The sequence below is a fragment of the Sparus aurata genome, chromosome 8 (genome assembly GCF_900880675.1).
Source record: "Sparus aurata chromosome 8, fSpaAur1.1, whole genome shotgun sequence".
NCBI classification, from domain to species: Eukaryota; Metazoa; Chordata; class Actinopteri; order Spariformes; family Sparidae; genus Sparus; species Sparus aurata.
Genome location: NC_044194.1, coordinates 26,045,929 through 26,068,784, shown reverse-complemented (window position 1 = coordinate 26,068,784; position 22,856 = coordinate 26,045,929). Strand labels below are relative to the sequence as shown.

Here is a 22,856-nt window from a genome sequence, read left to right as displayed (position 1 = left end):
TGCTAATGTTAACAACCCTGGCTAACAAATTACCCTGATATAGCTTCCATGCTCGTCATCATATCCGTTGTTCTGCGGTGTGCCTTGGGAACCCTCAATCTTCTGAGAGCCCACACCCATGAACCAGACCTCTGCGTAGTCCATGATCTCCTCCTGCTCAAACTCCGTCAGTCGCTCCTGGAAGTTCTTTAGTGCCTCTGCAACAGGAAGTAAGAGGAGGAGGAGGATGATTCACTTTTATATTGATTACACCTCTGCCAAGAGCAGAGGATTGCGAATAATCAACTTCAATGCCAATGTGCTATTTTTATTGCATCAGGAGAGTTTGCTTCTTAGTTACATATTTTTGTTGGCACGCCCTAAAGAAGTGAAATAACATCTCTGTGCCATTCCTATTTTATTCATAGTAAAATACCTATGGGGGACATGGGTAACCTCTGTCCCTCGTATGACTTCTCTTTCTCCAGCTTGTTGCTTAAGATCTTGCTGTTACGGGAGACTGACACTTTGTCCATTGCTGCACCAAAGCGCATGGCGAAATGCTGTGTGGGCTTCGGCCTCTCATCCTGCACAATAAGCACACACAGAGAAAGTTTGTCGTTATATGAGGAGCACATAGAGGTCATATGATACAGTGTTAACTACATTATGTTTTCACAGAACGCTACTGTTGTATATGACATGCTGCTAGCGTGTGAGAGACTCACCTGGTGTGTCTGATAGTTGTTTTGGCCCCCTTTGTTGGCGATTTGGGGCAGGATGTTGTCCGACTGCTGGTGTTGATTTTTGGCATTGCTGACCACCACCTGGACCACTGGCGGCTCAAGCTGAGGCAAGGTTCCCACACTGGGAGCAAACTTCTGAAAATCAGAGGGATTTTAAAAATTAGGAACACAACTAAAGACAAGAAAAAAGTAAAATAGGGTCAGATGATGCAGGACACAAGATCTTTCAGTCAGGCTTTTCAATTTAGATAAAGTGCAGTCTAATTGACAAAATGTGAATATTTGGGAAAATCAGCAAAAAAAAAACTGACCAACTTCCGCGGCTAGAGGGCTTTTAAAGGGACCCATTACACGTTTCTTTCTCCTTCAATTTGTTATGTACATGTATAAGGTCTTGAAAGTTTAAAAAGCCAACAGCGCCTCCTCTTCCCAACAGAAAACATCCCTAAAAGGTCTCGTCAGTAGTCCCGTCTTAATTCCCTGACTTTGTGATATCACATTATGCCACAGTGTCACACATTTGCATACTTTATGCCTATATTCATGTTAGAAGTGAAGCTAACAACATGGCAGAGCTGAGGTGGTGACAGTGCTGGCTCAGGCATGTGTGAGCTGACCAATCAGAGCAGACTTGTTATTCAGGAGGAGGCCTTCAAAGCTTAAACAGAGCATTTCAGGGGGAGGAGGGGAATACAGTGCTGCGACACTGGACAGTATAAGGAAACTAATGTGGTTTTTGAGCACCAAACCTATTCTAGCAGTATCCCAAAACAAAACTATGAACCTGAAAATGAGCATATCGTGTCTCCTTTAAGATCTTCCTTTGTGTTTATGATTCCACAGAATAACAAAAACTAAGCAGCAGATCCAGCTGTAAACAGACAACAAAAGCAGCTAGAGAGAGCAGATCAACAAGTGCTAAGTCTAAATGTATTATCCTTTTTAACACTGTAGCTACAAGCTTGTTACATTCCTTTTAATTTTTTCATGAGTATGTGTTTAGCTGCACCTTGTCAGATTTGGTTTGTGTTTTCAGCCCTTTCACATGCATTGGTCTGTGGAGGCTCAGGTGACCGGGACCCCCCCCAGCATGTAGCGGCTGGAATTACTGATCATGGTGAGAATGAAATGGGGACAAAGCCTGCGAGGCTGGGTCCTGACAGAGTCTGTTTGTTTCAGGTCTGTGGGGGGGATGAAGAGCAGCAACCTGCCTTTCTCTTACTGCCATGCCGCTTGCTCTGAGAGCACGATTACATGTGTCCCAGTCTTGACGGGCTCAGCGCTCGCTGGCAATGATGGCCAAAATGAGACAACTGTGCTATGCCAAGTTCTCTGGGAAAAAATAAGAAGTGTGTCTGTGTCAAAAGGGATTTTGATTCAATATCTAAGAGCTGTAATTCCACTCAAATTTCAGGTGGAACAATTCAAAACAGAGCTGCCCCTATATACTATCAAGCAGACTTTAGCAATGTGCTCTATGAGCAACATAATAAATGATTTCATATGAATTATTACTAGCCTTCCAGGAAAAAAAAAGCTCTCCATCTATACAGTAGATAGTTCTGATTTTTCATTTCACGTGTTAAGAGCTGCTGCAGGATCTGCCAACTTGGGTATGACGCATAGAGATAGGGCTAAATATAGTTGCAAGCACCTGCCACAACAAGCAGAGGAAGTAAACACAGTTACGCTCATGTACATAACTGGGGGGCATGCTGCTTCGGGGAGATGCACTTATATCAGTAGAAATCTGCATTGCATGACACTACATAACCATGTGTGTGCAGACAGATGTGTACAGTTGCATCCATGTTTTTCTAAGATCTCATTCGTTAAATGTCCATGTGGGTGACCTAAATTGTGAAGGAAAAACAGCAGGAATGTTTCTCTCTGATGTTTTTAATGTGTTGATAGAATAATCCAAAATATCTCAAACACAAGGGGAAAAGATGACGTTGTTTGTAAAACATGTTGGTATTGTCAGCTTCTTGCTGAGGGGACGTGCTGACCTGTGAGCAGGGCCGGTTTGTTCCAAGGCGGTTGACTTCTGCAGGGAGCCTGTGAGGGTGAGGGAAGGCCTCTGGTCGTGACGTCTGTGGGAGGAATGAGAGCGATTCATAAAATACACAAAAAGATTAAGAAAAAGGAGCTTGCAATTTCTGTGGGTAACCATACTTTTCATATTCTATGATATTTTTCACAGTGCAAAGCAGAACAACATCATCTCCAAAGTCAGATGTAGGAATCCTTTTAAACCGTGAGAGATTAAAGCAGTCATGTTAAATAATCATGAAACAGCTTCTTGTGCTCATGCCGCCTGGATTCTCCAGGCTCTTCACACACACTAAGCCTGTGGGTAGCTGAGCGAGGTTGCAACCAGACTGGCAGAAATAATGCACTATGATCCTAAAATAGATTGCTTCTGTAGAAAGGAAAAAAAACCCCAGCAACAATGATCCAGTATTCTCAGTGTATGTGCTGGCTTGTGCAGGTGTATGAACATGTGCACATACATGTGTCTGCTCACGTGTCTTCAAGCCTGCGCACACTGGAGAGTCACTGAATGTGTTGGAGGGGAACTATAAATATGTTTTTAAAAAGCAACAGAGACAGATATTTAAAAAAAAGAGAACGACGCAAGTTTGGGATGATTCTGTACACTTTCTGTGCTCTGAAACCGAGCCAGCTTACACGTGCCTTATTAATCAACGGTTGAGCGTGCAGCTGTGTTGGGTGACACCATATGGGTGAAATAAAGCTAAGCCCCATATGGGGATACGTGCTAAACTCACTCTGCCAGACGGACAGTTGGGAGAGGAGGGAGAGGAGGGAGGAAGGGGGGTGAGGCAGGCTGGGTGTGGTGATGTCCACAGGTGCTGGATAGGAAACAGCTTACTGATCATAATCTCGACATTGATTGAGAAGCAACAGCAACTTCTGATCTGTGTCTCGACACTCTCGTTCAGAGGGAGGAGAAGCTTAATTGATTCATCTCAACGAACTCAGACGAGGATGGGACACTGAACCCCTCCTGCAAATGATCGCCAGCATTAAACTTAATATAGTCCTTGAATAGGACAAACGACATGGTGCCAGGAAAGGGTGCAATACAATGATGTAGTCGTGTTACAATCTCAGGAGCGCTGTGAGTGACAGCAGGAGCCATGTAGGTCATTGGGCAGGTTGGTGTCTAAAAAGCATCACCTGTATAGGCCTGCTGTAAGCCTGGCTAATGAGCACTGAGCCAGTGGAAACCCAGTGACATCATAACATGTGTCCAAGCGCCAAAGAATAATGGTGACTGTGACCTTTCATTCCCCTTTGATGAATGAGCACTTCTATCTTAAGTATGAGAAAAAACTGTAATCCCAAATCATGCTATAGATATTTTGGTGAGTACATAAGGCAACATGTTTCTGTATATATAATCTTTGTTATTAAAACATGGAATAATGTATATAGTGCTTTCTTTAGAGCCAAAACAGTAGGGGTTTAATATATGTAGGCAACACTGTCAGTCAGTCTCAGTCAGTGTCTCTGCCCACAGCTTTACACATGAAATGACATAATACTTCAAACACAGAGTCAGATACAGTATAAGTCTCATGTATGATGCTGTAAATGGTCTCTTCTGCGTACAAGTGCACAAATTAAACGTACATAAAAGTGGGCATTTTCTCATATTGTGCAGATCAGTTTAAATAAAGATGCATGAATATATAAGGAAACAAATGGAAGCGAAGATAAGAAATAAAAGTGAATGTGGACTCTATTCGTGTGACTGGGGGTCTTTGCTGGATCATCCCAGCAGGTGTGTGCGAGGCGCTTTGGCTCATTGAGGGTCACGCCTGCAGGGTCAGTTGGTCAAAGGGTCAGCAAAGCAATAAAAGCAGGAGTAAGTGAGGGTAAACATCAACAAACTGTAAAACACTGCTCACACACACACCATCAGCTGTCAGGCACACACTGTTCGATGTACAATCACATCGCCCTCTGCTTGCCATTGATGCATCAAATGTGACCAACGGGAAGGGTGCGTGTTAAGCAAGCCCACTCACTGATCAATCCATATGATCAAAATGAACGTTAATCCATAGGATAATTAGTTGTGTAACATGTGTTACTATAGACAGTAAAAACAACAAAGTTCTTATATGATCCAAAAACAGCAAGGGTTAAATTTATATCACTTTCCATGTAAGGCGTGAGGAATACACCAGAACGCATATAGACTTACAGAATCTGTCAGCACAACAAACACTGAAATAAGTAGGCTAAACAACGACTGAAATAGAAATGGATCAGATTTTTCATCATAACTTGGCATGCAGTCAGGAGGAAAGGGGGACGGCCGGAAAAAAAAAGCATTCAAAGAGGGACAACTTGTGGAGGAGAAACATGAATAATTCCAAAAGTGAGAATAATTTCACATTCTTGGCACTGATCAATAAAAATGAAAGAGAGAATGTCTAGTAAATTGGAATTATCGAGTTTATACTTGTAAAACGATACCTGTGGAGGGTGTAAAAATGGAAATAACCTGGAATGAAGCCCTGTATCTGGGCAAAAATACATTCTTATTCCATGGAAAACCAAATATAGGAAGTTCACAACAGAGATATATATTATATGAGATAAAGTATGGTAATAACAATATACAAACTTACATTATCATAAAAATCACAGTCACACTCTGAGTATAAATTACCTTCGAATGAAACACAAAGTAACTGCTATTTTAGCAACCTGGCAACCAAATCCACTAACAAATCAAAGTTCCTCACCTTGTTATTTATTTCTGGCAACATGCTTTGTTATCAGTGTCGGTCGTTACAGCTGCTGGACAATCCAAACACAGAGGAGAGATTATGAAATCCAACACAGAGTCATTGTATCCAACTCTTCAATCAAGCCTCAAAACCAAGACGCTTTCCAAGACGCAACTTCGTGAGGAGGACTCGGTCAACACTGCTGAGTACAATCCTGCCGTCTGATAAGACCAACGAACCCCGAACCTGCCGTACTCCCGGTTTTACGCGCACGAGGTAAATGCGCTGTCGTCAGAGAGGAGATTAGTGAGCGAGGCAAGCTGTTGAGGGTCTCTGCACCTTGACGCGTACTGCTAAGACACAGTCGAGGCCACCTGTTCAGGTTTCTGCCGCTGACAGCTGGGACTGTCCCGATATAGATTTTGTTTTTATCCGTTCGCTGCCTGTCCGCCACCTACACCACGCCGTGTGGCTGATAAGCTCTCCAACACCGACGCCGTACAGAGGGTTCCCACCGACGCACGCACGTCGTGGCCGCACACAATGTACAGTAGGCTGAGTGTTCTGTAGTGTGCTCGCTCTGAAGCAGAAGCAGAAGCAGAAGCAGAGCGGGTCCACGCTGTCAAAAACGTGCCATGGAGACAATCTGGAAATCATGTCTTTCTCACTTCAAATGATTCTGACAATCGTGTTTGTTTCCAGCAGAGCGTCTTTTATTTCAAGTGTTGAAACACATACAACAAGCCGGCTGCAGTGTATTTAATGAAAAACAATACTAGAGGGATCACTCAAGATAATATGAAAATAGCTTTAAAGTTCGGATAAATTTTAAATGAATGATAGGCATGTTATATCAGCTGATAAACATATGTTTAGTTGTTGCATAAGGTTAAAAAAACAAAACAAAACAAAAAAACCCACCAACTTTTGAACACCTCAAATGGAAAGAAAAGAACAGAGTCTCTTCTTTTAACAGAATGATATTAAGTATGCTACTGTTTTGACCAGGAGCTCCAAAACCTGTCAATATCAAAGGATAAACAAAGCTCAAATGTCTCTTCAGTTGCTTGAACCTTTGGAACACCTCAGAGGTGTTAAAGCTGCTGTAAGCGTTGTTTTAACTAACTTGCTGTCTGTTTTGCATTTAGCGATCCGCTCCGTCCTCTCTACGTCGCCACTCTTGCACAACTTCTCCCTTTTTTCAGAGGCACCTCTCTTTGCACATTTTTGTTTTTCAAGCATTTTCCTTTATTTGGCCTGTTTGGCAGTTTGACCTGGAATTGGTAGCTTTGACTGTTCTGTCATTGCTGGTGTGTGAACCAGAACACATGGATCCTGCTCTTTGTGTGTTCTCGAACATAACCGGACCACCTCTTTATGGAGTTCGCTGTCCTGATTGGATAAAGTGGGCAGGGATACCAAAAAAATTGTTTGTCTTTTACTGCATGAGCAGGGGGAGGAGAGACATGACAGTTTTTAATGTAACTTAATGAAACGGTGTCAGGCGTATCCTGCGGTACTGAAATATTAATTTTCTTTTATCTACTGTGGTTCACCCTTTTAACAGCTGCAACCAGAAGAGAAGCACTGCTGTGCACAGTGTATCTTCCCTTATTTGGAATACAGAGCTATTTAACACTTATTTTAATTAGAACATAACGCTTACAGCAGCTTTAAATACGTACATCCAAAAACAGTCAGTGAGAGGACAGCTACTTTTGTCACCATACACAAGCTGGCGCTCATACAAATACATTTGCAACCTGAAAGAAACATACTTTTATTTAACCAGGACAGTCTCTTGAGGCCCAATCCCTTCAACACAATAAATAGTCTTGATCAAAATTGCAGCATAAAAGTTACAAGAGCAAAGACTGAGTTTATGTCCATAAATGGAAGAGGAAGACATCTCTAAAATGTTAAATTCTCAGAGAAAAAAAAGGGAGAAGTATGTGTTTTTAAAACATCAGAATTTATAAAACCAAGGGATGCCCATTCATCTCAACCCAGACAGCAGGAAATATCCTCAAACTTCAGTTTAATGTGTCTTGAGGCTTTTCCCAGACCACAGTGACAAGTGAAAGAACATCTTGTAACGAGAAACCAGACATTACTGCATTAACACCATGTCACCATTTGTTTACCAATAGCTAATCCTCACTGCAGGGGAGAAAACGACTTTGCTCCATGTGGTGAGGAGGCCAGAACGAGTACAGGAGATGAATATGATTAGATGACAGCTGTTATGCAACAGCGATAGCCACCTCAGTAATCAGCCTTAGCCTTGGGACAGGATGATGGGATGAACTATCGAGGAAGCTGCCCTTCTTATTACGTCTTTATTATGATATCATAATCTATTCCCTTATTCCCTACTCTGTTGTTGCATTAAATAAGATAACCATACAATAAAAACAGCAAATAATCATAAAGTTAAATCATTAGAGCCATATCTCAAACACATGTCAGGTGCTGCTTACAAACGAGCAAGGAATGACACATGATTTCAGTATTTATGTTGAGATTGAAAGTGTGTTTGGCCCCTGGTGGTGGAGTGGCCCTTCAGGAGAATTAGGGGGACAGAAAGAACAAGAGGGATAGGGGACATTCAGAAGTAGAATGCTCCTTTAAATCTGGCCTGATTAATAAACACAAGGTCTGCAGTAGCAGGCTTTCATCTTATACAACGGAGATTACAGCCGAAGCATGACAGGCGGGGCTGTGACACCATTTTAGATAAAATGACTTGCATCTTATTTCATCTCTACACTGCTGCATGAAAGAAACATGTGATGAATCAAATTATTTTAGACCCAAAGAAATCTGTTGTTGTCAAATGTTTTGTGAAATGTCCTTACTCACTTTGTTGCCATTAGTAAAACAATGTTAAGGTTAATCCCACTCTCATGTGTCTATGATAAATATGAAGCTATGCTGCTTGCAGCAGGTTATTTTAGCAACTCAGGTTAACATTTAGACTGGAACAGGGGGAAGCAGCTAGCCTTCTCATGACCAAGCACTATCTGATATCGTGTTTATGAGTTCAACCTTTTCACTGAAAAGGACTGTAAAAATATGCACATGGGAGAAGTTATCTTTTCTAACACGTTCTCAATGCTGTCAAATGGTCCATTACTATATAACCAGTATCTTTTCCTAAACCTTAGCAAGTTATTTTGTTTCTAAACCCAACCAGTTTAGTTTGTTCCTGTTTCATTTTGTAGTTATATCTTCATGTCTTGTTGTAACTTTCTACCTCCTGTCTTTGTCAACTTTCTGCCCCTTTTCTACATACAGCTGTGTTTCATTTGTTAAACATTCCTATTCATTTAAGCCTGTGTTTTCCCATCACTCTGTCAGTTTGTCTGCTTTCTTCCTCATATCAGTCCTGTGTCTCTTGTATCTCCTGTGTCCTGTGACTTGTGACTGTTCTCATGTCTCCTATGTGTTCCTGCCTGGTTCTCTGTGGCTTCTGGTTAGTTCTTAAATTTAGTATTACTTACCTGTATTATTTTTCCATTTTCCTTTGCCTGCCTTTTTCTTGCCAGTTTTTTGGTGCCTGTAACTTTACACTTTCAGATTTTGGATTTCAGACATCAACTCATTATTTGTTTTCAACCTGACTGTCACTGTGTGTCTTGTGTTGGGGTTAGGGTTGATTTTTGTGTTACTATAACAACATTCTTTGTAGCTCTGTTAATATATTTTCTTAATTCAGCTTCCTCAGTATAGCTTTCCAGCTAACTTTGTATGTATGTCAGATATTCACCAGCCAGGGATATTGGAGTTGATCTAAATTATTTCGCTAGCGAGGGGTGAGATAGTTTAAGGTTGCTGTCAAAGTGACAGTGGAAAACAGTGATGTCAACAGTCATTTGCTAATGAAAAATACAGCATATAGTCCACTCCCCACCTCCAACAATCATGTTATCATCATCCACTGCGATATTTCACAATAGAAATTATCAATCACCAATCACCAAACTAATAAGTGCATGTTCCAAACTGTCAAATTATTCCTTTAATATTGACACATGCAGAAAAAATTAAAAGTAGAAGTCTTGCTCTAGCTCTGAAATGACATTCAGAAATAGTACATCATCAAACTGCAAGCAAGTCAGCCACTGTAAACCCTGCCCCAGTTCACCTGGGAGAGTTATTATGCTGTGTGCATCCTGTCACCCAGGTAACAACACGTTGGTGATGAGAAGCAGCCGGTGCAAAACAATGCAGATACAGTATATCTCACCATGACAACCAAAGATTAATGAAGCAAAGTGCCACAATTTATGTGTGCCTGTCATAAGCCAAAACGAGGAGGACTGTGCTACTAGTAGCCAATACTAAAAATAGAGACTTAAATGATCAGAACTAAAAAACAGATTAGGGAGAGAGAAATGGAGTGAGTGTGGGCATGTGGGTAGAACAAATAGTAATCTGATCTCCTGCCTCGCCTCCAAACATACCTCAGGCTGGACCCTCCTGTTCCTGCCCCAGCAGCAACCCTGGAAGAGGCTAAAACCACAGCAGGCAGGTGAGGTCCCGTCTTCCCACATAGCACATTTCCCCCATGCTTCCACGACCACACCCTGAAGCCCACCTCAGCCTCCAAAAGATGAGATACCCTTGGAAGCAAAATTTTGTGTGAAAATGATGATGATGATGATGATGATGTTGTCAGGCCTGAATTTCCTGCAGCTTTTAGTCAAGAAACTGTACATCAGGGCGTTGATCCTTTACTCCATTTCCAAAAAATAAAATTCTTCTTACAAAGTTCAGTTGTGTTGACTTCCCATCCTCTTCTTCAGATGTGTTCAAATCCTTAAAAATATGGATCATTTCTCAAAGCAGAGCTTCTTGTGATTCCTCATAACTCTCCCCTTCACTCAGGACTGTGTTACACAGTATTTTGCACCTATTTGAGACCTTGGATCTCTTTTGTTTTCTTCCTTGTCAGATTCGTACTATTTATCTGTACTCTGGAACAGACAGTGTTGTGAGGCAGGCTGCAGACAGACAATGAGAGGATGCTGTTGCTATAACTGATGAGGTAGTGCTCTCTGTCTTTGCCGCTACCAGTGACGTATGGATGGCACCCAACAAGGGACCCATCCTGAGCCGGAGACACAGCAGCAGGGGCCTGGCTCTTAGCTTCCTGTAAAAGAGGCCTCTGGGAGTGCAGGTTAGGAGAGGAGGGTGGGGTTTATACAGAGAGAGAGTGAAGGGTACTGTAGATGCAGAGCCCATGATCCTCCCAGGTGGGCTCTTCATGGGGCTGAGGAAGTAAGACAGGCAGGAGTACGTGCAGCTCTAATGGGCCTCCCATGGGGTTCAACAGACGCCTGGAATTTTCCTCTGATTTCTAACTTGCTACTGTATCTTGGAGACAAAGCCAGTGAGGCTGTCACCCTCTTATCCCCCACACTCCCCCATCTCTTCTCTGGTTCTCCACCTGCTTTGCTTCTTCCACAAACCTTTGCGGGTCAGCAACAGTCTTGCTGACACATAATGCGGAAGTGAAAGCTTATCCCAACACGCTCTGGCTGCCCCCGGCTTCCTGCCTAATGCACACAGCAACAGGGAACTGCAAGGTCCACAGCAGGATAGGACACAGACTAAGTATGAGCTTCAGGGCAGCAGGTAGTCATGGGGAAACAAAGTGTTGTAATAACCTCTCTGTTACCATTAATTGTTGATAATTAAAGAGACAGTAAACCCAAATTATGAATTATACAGTTTGTCTCTTACCTGTGGTGCTATTCATCCATCTAGACTGTTTTGGTGTGAGTTGCCAAGTTTTAAAGGTGTCGACCTTTGTGATGTCTTTATTTTCTTGAATATAACAGATGTAGATGGCACTTGGCTCATGTTGCTGAGAGAAATACATTTAGTGCCAAAAAATAAATTTGACTCTTCAGACAACTCAACAGTAATGTCTCTTGCCAAGAAATCTCTCCACCAAACTCCACTGCATCACCATGTAGAGGGGAATGTGCATGTACTGGAATGGAGGCTCTTGCTTGTGATGTAAAAATTAATGTAACACTGTTTTTGTGTGCAACGGATCTTTTAAATACACATTTGTGGTTTATTTAACAATTAGTCAGATGTAATGTAACGTTATGTGCAAAATACAAACAAGACCCGGCACATCATAACAATGTCTTGAAAACTTGACTTGAAGCAAACATGCATGCTTGGGCATTTTTCACCATGCGGCAGTCATTTTGCACACGTGCTACACATGACAACAGCAAAGATCAAGATCAAAAACATCACCTGAACCAAGGACAATAACACCTGGCTATAACATGCTAACAGCTAAATATAAAATGTGCTGACTTGGCTTATGATCAAAAACTACTGCGTTGACAACTTTGCTAACAGCCATACATCAAGGAAGTGCAACATCAAAAGACAAAAGCCGGCTAATGTAACTTACTAGTCAACAATGAGACTAGCTTGGCATCAGTCATGCAGCCTTTTATTTAGCAAAGCTTTCGCCAAGGACTGAAAAACCAGTCTGACTCTTGTCTCTTACTCGGGCACTTTCTCTTTTAATCTTCTTAGCTTCCTCTGTCAACTTCCTCTTCGGTCTCTTCACTTTTGTCATGATGTCTGTAGATGCTGTTGAGTCCAGTTTCGTTGCCGGCTCCTCTGGCTCCAGTTCTGAGGCAAATTCTGGCCCTGAAATTGAAAAACCTTGTTCTCCTGGTAGGGCTGCATGATACTGGAAAAAACTGACATTGCGATTTTTTTTAACCCTGCTATATATTTTGTGATATGAAAAAATACAGGAATTTTCATCAGATGACCTGAATAGCACTTTATGTTATGCTGCATTTCAAAATGATAAGCATTCATATCTTATATGAGCTCATTCATGCATGCTTGTGCCCTCCCAGAACTTCCATTCCCCAGCTGGCTTACTTTCATTTAAAAAATTACGTCAGTCTAAGTTTCCTTCGGGTGCGCGTCGGGCGTCGGTAACAATTTATAGCGGGTCAGCTTGGGTGCGAAATGTAATTTGTGCTACTATAGGAAAACGGGTCGGATGCAGTTTTAAGTATACAGGCGTGTACAAGCGGGTTTTCAAAATAAGACCTGTGCAGGACTCTGCTGTGTGGTACCGACGTAAATGGTCAAACAAATTAGTCGTGTTACCTCTCGTGGCAACAGATGCATGGCACTTTTGACACAGAACACGTGTTTGGTCAATATCATCCTTCTTGTAACCGAAATAATTCCAGATAACTGACGTTGCTTTTCTTTTTTGCACAAAGTCTTTGTTTTCGCGATTTTCTCTTGTTCGTTGCTCATTTTTCAATGTTGTTACCAGCGACTTACTCCATGTGCAGGGGCATGGTCTGCTTCGGCACACTGATTAAGAACTAATGTGATTGGTGGATCGCTGCGCATGCAGAGTCCGCATGCACAGTGTGTGTCAGGTACCCTTGAAATTAGATGAGTTCATTTGCGTCCTACATCACAGGCTCTGCGATCTGACTATTGCACACACGTACATGGCGATGCTCAAACGACATATTGTGCAGCCCTATCTCCTGGTGAAAACACGCTGATGTGGCACTCATTATGTCAAGCAGCTGGAGGAAATCAGAGGGAAAACCAGAGGCTTTTTTTTTGGATGGGTGCGCCATCTTGTTCCATGTTATATTTTCGAGAGAAGACAGACATCTCTACAGCCAATATATTCAAACCTTGGCAACTCATGCCAAATCAATCTAGATGGATAAACAGCACTGCAGGGAAGAGGCACATTTTAAAATCCTTGATTTTGTAAAATTGGGAGGTGAAGTGTTACTTTAAATTATTTACTGGTGACTAGAAACTATAAGCTCCAACTCTCCCTTTAACCTCATGAGGAAGGTTACAGTGCAGCGTTTCATTACCAGCCGACAGATGTGTTCACTTTGTGCTCTCATATAATAATGTAGAGATCACTGCTAAGTACTAATGGGTTGCAACTAGGGCTGGGCCTTAAAATAATATTGTGATATTTTTTGGCTATATTGCGAAACACAATATATATATCTTGATATTTTGAAAGGTCTTTCATGTATTCAGAGGGACACTTCCTCTTAGTGACAAGTATCTTTGCTCACATGTGTCCTGCCCCTCAACCAAAAATAAAATCTGTAAATCACCTTTTTTTGGTGACAGGAAAAATGTTGCTATTTCTGTAGCGTGGAGCATCAGGCGACTGTATTTCATTACTGCCCCATCAACCAGTCTTTACTGGTAGCTGCTGGATCTCTTTTCTTCCTACACATCTTTTGGTTTTTCATTTACAAAATTCAATCCATGGCTCTGAACCAAAGTATAACAGGGTCATTTGACAGACTGGTGGGCTTCAGCCTTCCCACATCTATTAACCACCTGGCCAGATCTGGATAGAGTGAACAGCAGGTGGTTGGACAGGCTACACTGGGCCAGATCAGACACAGTCAAAGCGAGGCCAAATGACCTCCGCTTAGAAGGGCCATAACCCGGTGCCATACATTCTGTTGGGTGCTGGCTAATCGCTGCCAGGTGCCAGACGAGGCAAACTGAAGCTAGGTGAGCTGCCAGCCAAAACAGACAGTGATAGAGTCTCTTTCCATTTGGCAGAGAATAGTGTGGGTAGTTTGACCTGGCTGGCAGGTGGACTGCCACATCTACAGTTTTAGACGCACAGCAGGCTTCTCAGTGACAGCATGTCACCATGTGAGATATGGGTCGAGTTCACAAGTTGACACAAGCACACCGTCTTAGACACACTCACAGACATATGGGCAATTATAGGCTCAATTGTGACTTACACGTGCCATGTTAATGGCAAAAGATCAGCAAAGAAGTGCACATTGAGAGTTTGTGGCCATGTGTCAGCTATTTATGAATGGAAATTCAGATTCAATTCAGACTACGACTAAAAGGAACATTTACCTTCAACAACATATGACATACAGTCATGGTTAAGGTCAATACTCTATCTGTGTAACCAATTGTGGAAATGGATATTCTTTCCAAATCTGAAACCATTGCTATAAATAGGTTCTTATCTGAGTTTCCATTCCCCAGGGGTTCATATTTGCACAGGAGGGACTGACTCAACTAGAGGTACTGTAACCATCAGAGCTGATGAAAAACAAGCACACAGATAGTGTATTAAAGGTCTTATTGATAAAATTCAGCCCCTAAATGGCATTGTCCTTCTCCCCCTTCCATTAAGTTACACGATCGTTACAACACCACTGTTGTTTGAATCATCCACTCCCTCAAGTGATTGCCAGTTAGCTAACCTTAGTTAATGTTGCTATTTTTTTCCACAACTGGCAACTCCAAAGACTGTTGATGCTGATGAAACACATAATGTGATACAGCTACTGGCTGACAAACCTTGTTACAGGCTGGAACCAATTGACAGAATTTGTACACAGAGATCAAGAAAACCATCAAACAATCATTTTGGACCTGACAAATTTTTAATTATTAATTGTAATCATAATAATGTTGATTAGGAAAAGAGAGAAATGTACACCTTTCTACAAGCTCTGCAGATGTACATTATATATATAAAAATATTTATCTACATAACAATGGTATTAATATGACCTTAAAAGAACATCCGATGAGCTATTATTATTGCAAAGTAATTACAATCAGGTAACATTCTGAATGCTTGCCTGATTGTCCTCATTCTGAATGAAAAGACTAAGTGATTGTGTGAGTCAGTGTGTGCACGTGTATGTATGTGAGTGAATGTAGTGGACACAGCTGAAAATTAAGTGGGGCTCAGGCCAAGCCAAATCTCATTAGCCATGTGGAGAGGCTCACTCCACTGTGGTGAAGAGAGCAAGACAAAAAACAAACTCCTTATTTCACCATGTGTCCAGTGACACAAGCCAGTGTTTGATTGTGGTGAAGCACTGTCAAGGTCTAATCGGTCGCCTTCTTTGAACTGTATGTTTGCTGCCGGCCTTGGTCAGGAACATTCTGTACTGCTGTAACGTATAAATACACAGGGTGGGTACACAGTGATACACATATGTTGCTACTGATGAGAGGATGGTGGCAAGTTGTTGTGTATTATGACACATCCTGTAACTTAAAGGAAATGGTGACTCGCTCAACATCTTGATAAATGACTGTGGTAATAAATACTGCAAATCAGATAATCAGATATTTACGGAAGAGGATTAGGGCCACATGTGAATTTTTTTTTAGTTCTGACTTTAAAGTCAGAATTCTGAGAAAAAGTCAGAATTCTGAGAAAAAAGTCAGAATTCTGACTTTAATCTCAGAATGCTGACTTTTTTCTCAGAATTCTGACTTTTTTCTCAGAATTCTGACTTTAAAGTCAGAACTAAAAAAAAAATTCACATGTGGCCCTAATCCTCTTCCATAGATACTGAAGATATGATCGCTACCAATCAGATTTCCTTTATAAACTCATATAACCCCCCCCAAATAGTTATTTCAGACCATACCTACCAGATATCAAGTAGGGCTTGGCTATTTAATTGAAACAATTAGTCGATGGTAGTGGTGCAATGGATCATCATTTATCCGTGATCCGTTCGGATCAATATCTTCGGTTCGGCACACACGTGATCCGCGGATTGCACAAAGAAAAGTTGTGCGCATGTTCAATCCACACACTTGTTAGGTGTAGGTGCCGCGTGGTCATGGGGAGCGGAGGAATGGAGGAGCTTGAACGCCCAGCGTCATTTAAATCCCCAGTATGGGAGCATTTTGGCTTCCCTGTCAAATATAATGATGAAGGAAAGAGGTTAGTGGATAAAACCGTGACGGTGTGTAGGCACAGGAGTGAAAATGAAGGCTGCTCAACAACCGCTTATCACCGCAGCATTTACAAAATTATGTTTGTCTTGTCTTTTTTCTTTTTTCTTTTTTTTTTGCTGATCCGAAAATGATCCAATCTGTGACTCTGATCCATGAAACGATCTGAACAGTGAGTTTTTTGATCCGTTGCACCCCTAGTCGATAGTAATGGAATGTATTTTTACTTGGGGCTTTAGTCATTATAATATTAATAGTATATTTACCTAAGATTGATGTATACACTATATTGCTAAAAGTATTTGCTCACCTGCCTTGACTCGCATATGAATTTAAGTGACATAACATTCTTAATCCATAGGGTTTAATATGACGTCAGTCCACTCTTTACAGCTATAACAGCTTCAACTCTTCTGGGAAGGCTGTCCACAAGGTTTAGGAGTGTGTTTATGGGAATTTTTGACCATTCTTCCAGAAGCACATTTGTGAGGTCACACACTGATGTTGGATGGGAAGGCCTGGCTCTCAGTCTCCGCTCTAATTCATCCCAAAGATGGGTTGAGGTCAGGCCAGTCAAGTTCATCCACACCAAACTATCTCATCCATGTCTTTTTTTTGCTTTGTGCAATGGTGCACAGTCATGTTGGAACAGGAAGGGGCCATCCCCAAACTGTTCCCACAAAGTTGGGAGCATGGAGTTGTCCAAAATCTCTTGGTATGCTGAAGCATTCAGATTTCCTTTCACTGGAACTAAGGGGCCAAGCTCAGCTCCTGAAAAACAAGCCCAAACCATAATCCCCCTCCACCAAACATTACACTTGGCACAATGCAGTCAGACAAGTACCGTTCTCCTGGCAACTGCCAAACCCAGACTCATCCATCAGATTGCCAGATGGAGAAGTGCGATTCGTCACACCAGAGAACGCGTCTCCACTGCTCTAGAGTCCAGTGGTGGCATGCTTTACACCACTGCATCCAACGCTTTGCATTGCGCTTGCTGATGTATGGCTTGGGTGCAGCTGCTCAGCCATGGAAACCCATTCCATGAAGCTCTCTATGCACTGTTCTTGAGCTAATCTGAAGGCCACATGAGGTTTGGAGGTCTGTAGCAACTGACTCTGCAGAAAGTTGGCGACCTTTGCACACTATGCATCTCAGCATCCACTGACCCCGCTCCTTCATTTTACATGGCCTACCACTTTGTGGCTGAGTTGCTGTCATTCCCAATCGTTTCCACTTTGTTATAATACCACTGACAATTAACTGTGGAATATTTAGGAGCAAGGAACTTTCACGACTGGACTTGTTGCACAGGTGGCATCCTATCACAGTGCCATGCTGGAATTCACTGAGCTCCTGAGAGCGACCCATTCTTTCACAAATGTTTGTAGAAACAGTCTGCATGCCGAGGTGCTTGCTTTTATACAACTGTGGCCATGGAAGAGATTAGAACACCTGATATCAATTATTTGGATGAGTGAGTGAATACTTTTGGCAATATAGTGTTTTCTTAATATGGCAAATGCACACTAATCACATAATAATTAAACTCATGTTCAAGCAATAAACTGTTCGACTCACTGATTTTGATCATAATTACATTATGATTCTGCAATAAAAAATAAAAATAAAACATAAAAAATCAATTAATTATAATGAATCATGTCTTTGTCTTTATTTGATTTAATTTATCATTATGCTTGTGTTCATACTGAGAGTCTCTGTGCACACTGACAAAGACACATTTTCCTCATACTTCATAACCACTCATGTGTTTTTGTTGGTGTTTGTGTGGGTGGATTAATGGAGGTGGAGGTTGACCGAGTACTTCATATTTGTGTCAACTGTGCCGGCCCATCAAGACCACCTAAATACACAGAGTACATGTAATCCTCTCATGCTCCATAAGACATGACACATAATTTCATATACTCTAATATTCCCAAACAGACACCATAACCCTTCCTGTCTGTCTCCTTTATCAGACAGAGACCCAGACTGTCACAGAAATTGCCAGAATTGGGCCACAGATCACGTTCCCTTGCCTCCCTGGTATTATAAGCAATAGTGTTTTTCCACGAACCCAACCGTGCGTCTGAAAAATTAATCCCCCACTGATGAGTCTAGTGCAAAGTACAGACCTTTTAGCTAATCCAGTGCCCCAGTGCAAACACAACCTGATGAAGTCCTCATATTTTCTTGTCATCGAGTTCTGTATCACCAAAAGCAAATATCTGTCACACAGACACAGTTATAGACTAGTGCTCAAAGACGTCATTACTCAGGAAACTCTATTCCTACTCTATTCTCACCTTGCAAGGCAGCTGGATTTGCAATGAGATCTTGATAACCCATCTTGCCAGGCCTTAAGCTCTGCACTTGTGGTCCAACATCAGTGTTGTAGTTAAACCACTTCAACCAAGAGCCGAGTGTATTGACAAGACCAAGACTTTGAGGGGTGAGACCAATTCAAGACCAGTATGAGTCCTGTGCTGCATGACAAACTAATGCCAAAATGCAAGGCATGCTAACCATAGGCAGTCTTCAGTGGCCCTGAATTATCCACATTCCCATAAAACACCCACAGAAAACAAATAAAACCCTCCTTATCACTGTTTTACTATTGACCTAACAATAAAAAAATGTTGTCCATGCATTGTTTTCTGTATGACTTTTGTCTTTCAATACAAATCGTCATTAAGTAAAGAATGTATGGGGGAAAAATCCTTACATTGAAATCCCTATTGAAATAAATTCCGGTGTCCTCTTTTTGTGAGACCCAGACAAGACCAAGTAAAATTGCAGTTGAGTCTCAGATGAGACCAAGACTATCGAAAAGCGATCCTGAGCCAGAGCTCAAATACTACAACACTACCTAACACACAGGTATGGAACCAATCTGCGTTGTACGAGCATGGGCATATGGTTTAGATGTGACAGCAAGTGAAAATGTCAACTGTTTATTTGAAAACAACAATGGTAGTTCTGCAGGAGATTAGCGTAGCAGCTAAAACATAATTTATATCAGAACTGGCTAGTATACTGTATTGAGGGAAGTGCAAAAACTGTTCTGAAGGCTTTTCTCATTGGAAAAGATGTTTTCACTCTTCTTTTGACTGACTTCAGTAAGAAATAGATTTACAAACAGGCTCTGCTGGTAGTAAATCTCTCCTACTGTTGCTCCTGCCAAATATTTTTTGAAAATGCATGCTCCATGTAACAAACCATGTGGAGCATCAGGTTATATTTGTCCATCTCTCCCCTCATATGTTATTGCTTTACATTGCGGCCACGTTGAGAGAGACAGCCTTCAAAGAAACATGATCTGCAAAACTTTCACTGATGCAGCATAATTTTTTTTTCTTTTTGCAAAGCAATTCTCTTAAAACTTTAAATTTTTGATTTCCAATACAAAGGCAAAACTTTCTGTCTGTATGACCCTAGCATTAAAGTTAGACAATACAATGTTAAGTTATAGAACTGCACTACAATGTGAGTCTCAGGCAGAAAAAAAGTCCTGACTTTTTTTAAACTTTCTAGCAAAGAAACACAGGGTCCTAAATATTTGAAGAAGACATTCTTACTTTCATTAGTTCCTACAATGCACTCCTCACATATTGGTAAGAAATGCAGGCATAGAAGTTCACTGATGTCCTTGCCAGTTTTAGAGATGTAGACATTGTTGGATTTACATTTTTGTATACATTCAGAAGGAACACTCAATACTCAACAGCTGCTTCCAATACAACCTTTACTTCAAACAGTGCAGTCTTTCCCATTAAGAGCAATATATTCCGCTCCCCAAATCCTTGGAAGTCTTACCTCATTAATCATTCTTTCATCTAAGATCTGCTGCTTCCCTTCCCTGGGGTGAGACCCGACCCAGGGCCCCATGTCTGGCTCAGCTCGCCCCCACAGGACGTCACAGTTATTTCGATATAGCCGATCCGATGAAATAATTGGCCCACTAGCGAGACAGCTGAGGCAGGTACGGAGTAAAAATTTGCACAGGTGCATGTGTGTACGTTTGTCACTTTATATCTATAATCAAAATGTGTGTGTCACTGGTTTCGGTGCTAAATATTCTTACAACACTGCAGGCTTCAGCCCGTATCATGTTTAGTGCAGGTGTTGACCTGAATGCCCCAGACTCTGCCCTGCCAGCGCTGAGAACCTGAGGATGGAGGAGAGGCACTCGCGCAGCCAGGCCTGTGTGAGTGATGATGGCCTGGCATCTGTGGCAGCTCTGAGGCCCCACACCTTGCCCTCAAAGGGCTCTGACATTACTACCAATGAACCAAACTCCAGCATATCTCATTTCCCACTTTGAGTTTTCCTAGAATATACCCCACTCTCTTTTCACTCATTTAAAATCTTCATGCCATTGCTTAAACCAGCTAAGTTATGGCTTATTTAATCACTGCCTGTATCCCAGCACTCTGCCCTTCTGAAACCGCTTGCCTGTCTCCTTGGTCCCACGGGGGTGATGGGCAGAGGTGAGCTTTGTATTCCTGGTAAGATGAGAGTTTTCAGCCCTTCTTTTGACCCCATAAACACAAACTCTCCTGTCACCTTCCAAAACAACTTCGCAAGGTGATCCGTCTTTGTTGCCACCTGGATACAAAAGACCCTGTGTCAGACCTAGATTGACACAGACAATACACTGCCTTCAAATTGTAACAATTAGTGCAATTTGCAGGAGTTAATGTGATGACATGTGTGGCAGATTTGGACAATGAGCGCTGGAACGCTTGCTGTCGTTGGGTGCCAAATACAAGAGGCTCAAAACACAGTGGACAGATTGAGTCTGTAAAGGAGATCCCGTCTTAGATTCTGATGCCTTCATTATCCGAGGCTCAGGTGTAATCTACCGCACTGGCAGCTGCTACAGGTTCATACCGACACACCCTGACCCATTCACCAAAACAGATATTGTCAATAAATATTCCTGCAAACCACAGATTTACATTTATTTATGTTGCAACTTCTTTAGGTTTCAGTTTCTATTTCATGTTGTGCCAATGCTGTGCTTAGGATCTGTTCAAGTTACAGTCTAGGTTAGGAAAGTCTGTCACCACAAAATGGCTGGAAATTGTCCAAGATTCCCACATAGAAATGTTGAAAATGTAGTCCTGAAATGCAGTCACTGAAGCCACCACCATCCCTTGCACCTCAGGAAAATATAGTATAAGATGCTGAAAGGGGTCGCCAAATATACTTGCTTGCTCAAGTAAAGCATATGGGTGGGAAACTATTATACATTTAATAGGCTACATATATAGGAAAAAGTCAAAGTTCATGGTAACCTGCGGGTGACTCGTAAGCTCACTGTGGGTGACTAGGTGCCTGTGGGCACCTCGCTGGCAACCTCCGCTATGACCTGTACAAATGTGAACATATAAGTGGTTTGCAGAAATTTTAACTGCCAACCTTCTATCCCGGCGATTTGGCTGTTCATTAACAATTAGTTGTCTAACAATTTGATCTGCCTTCTTCTAAATTTTTCATAGAAATGCTACAGACATGTTATTAGAGGGCTACCTGTATAAGTACTACTGTTATTGTTAATATTATTTATGATCTTGGTTGCAGAATTAGAAACTGTGGTAGTAGTTGCAAGCTGACTCCAAGATAAAAAAAAGAGCTACACAATCTTGTGTTATGTTACAATAACATGTACGAGGGATTCACTGAGTCTGTCAACATTATATAACAATATTTTAGATAAGACCTCACAAATTATTACACAACAATGTTGCTGAGCCTATGGAGATGGAAGGAGAGGGTGCGACGGGGGAGGAAGTTGGCATACCCTGTTTAGCAGCTCTGTATTGCATGACTCACTGTTAAAGGAAAACAGACACTTCAAGCAACAAAGCCAGGCAATCATTAACAAAAGCTCCCTGGGTGGCTGTTTACCCAGCATTCTTTGCAAATCCAATTAATTTTTATCAGACTTGGGGAGTGTCTCGGTCCAGCTGTCCTCTCTGGAGTAACACCACAACACTGTCCCCGCCTTGAAAACCAGCTGTGACATCATGGAAGCCCAAGTAGGCTCAGCCTTGGACCAGTAGGAGGGAAACAGTCATCCACAGTACAGAGGATGCTGCTATGCCTGGGTCTATTATGGTGCACAAGCATGGAAATTCACATGTTGAGAAGCAAGGTCCATGTGAAGGCCCTGACAACAAGCCTGAGGCCTTTTTGTTGGTACCCATGAATGCTTGCAAGCCTGGACAAAACTCAAACTGCACACATGTCAGCAAAATATTATGTGCACACATTATGCAGATAAAAGAAGAACCGCAACCGAGCTTATAATATTGGTAATATTAATTAAACACAGCCTCTGATGCTCCGTGAAGTGGCAGTGTGAACCCTATGCTCAGTGACACTGATATCAGTGTGTAATTCAGCAGAGGTGAGCTCTCTCTCTGTAAATGACCGGCTTTAATTCGGGGGGTCCGGTGTCAACGAGGGACAAAGCTGTGATGAGAAACCCTATCAGGGGCAGGGTTCATCAGAATAATGGGGAGGCACGCTCCCTATTCCACAGTCTGCG

At 41.9% G+C, this 22,856-nt stretch overlaps 1 protein-coding gene across 4 annotated transcripts in view; it reads right to left on the bottom strand.

Moving 5' to 3' along the window:
- The window catches only part of dyrk4 (dual-specificity tyrosine-(Y)-phosphorylation regulated kinase 4), a 35,447-nt gene that overhangs the window by 8,785 nt on the left and 3,806 nt on the right, over positions 1-22,856 (bottom strand). For 2 of the 4 annotated variants that reach the window (XM_030426941.1, XM_030426942.1), the window contains exons 3-6: positions 2,735-2,818; positions 708-860; positions 416-566; positions 34-197 (exon numbers count right to left, since the gene is read on the bottom strand). In XM_030426941.1, the coding sequence (XP_030282801.1) occupies positions 34-197; positions 416-566; positions 708-860; positions 2,735-2,818 (552 nt within the window). Of the gene's footprint in view, positions 1-33; positions 198-415; positions 567-707; positions 861-2,734; positions 2,819-5,509; positions 6,054-9,960; positions 10,516-22,856 lie in introns of those variants that run through there. The other 2 variants (XM_030426943.1, XM_030426945.1) reach the window with 2 other exon arrangements.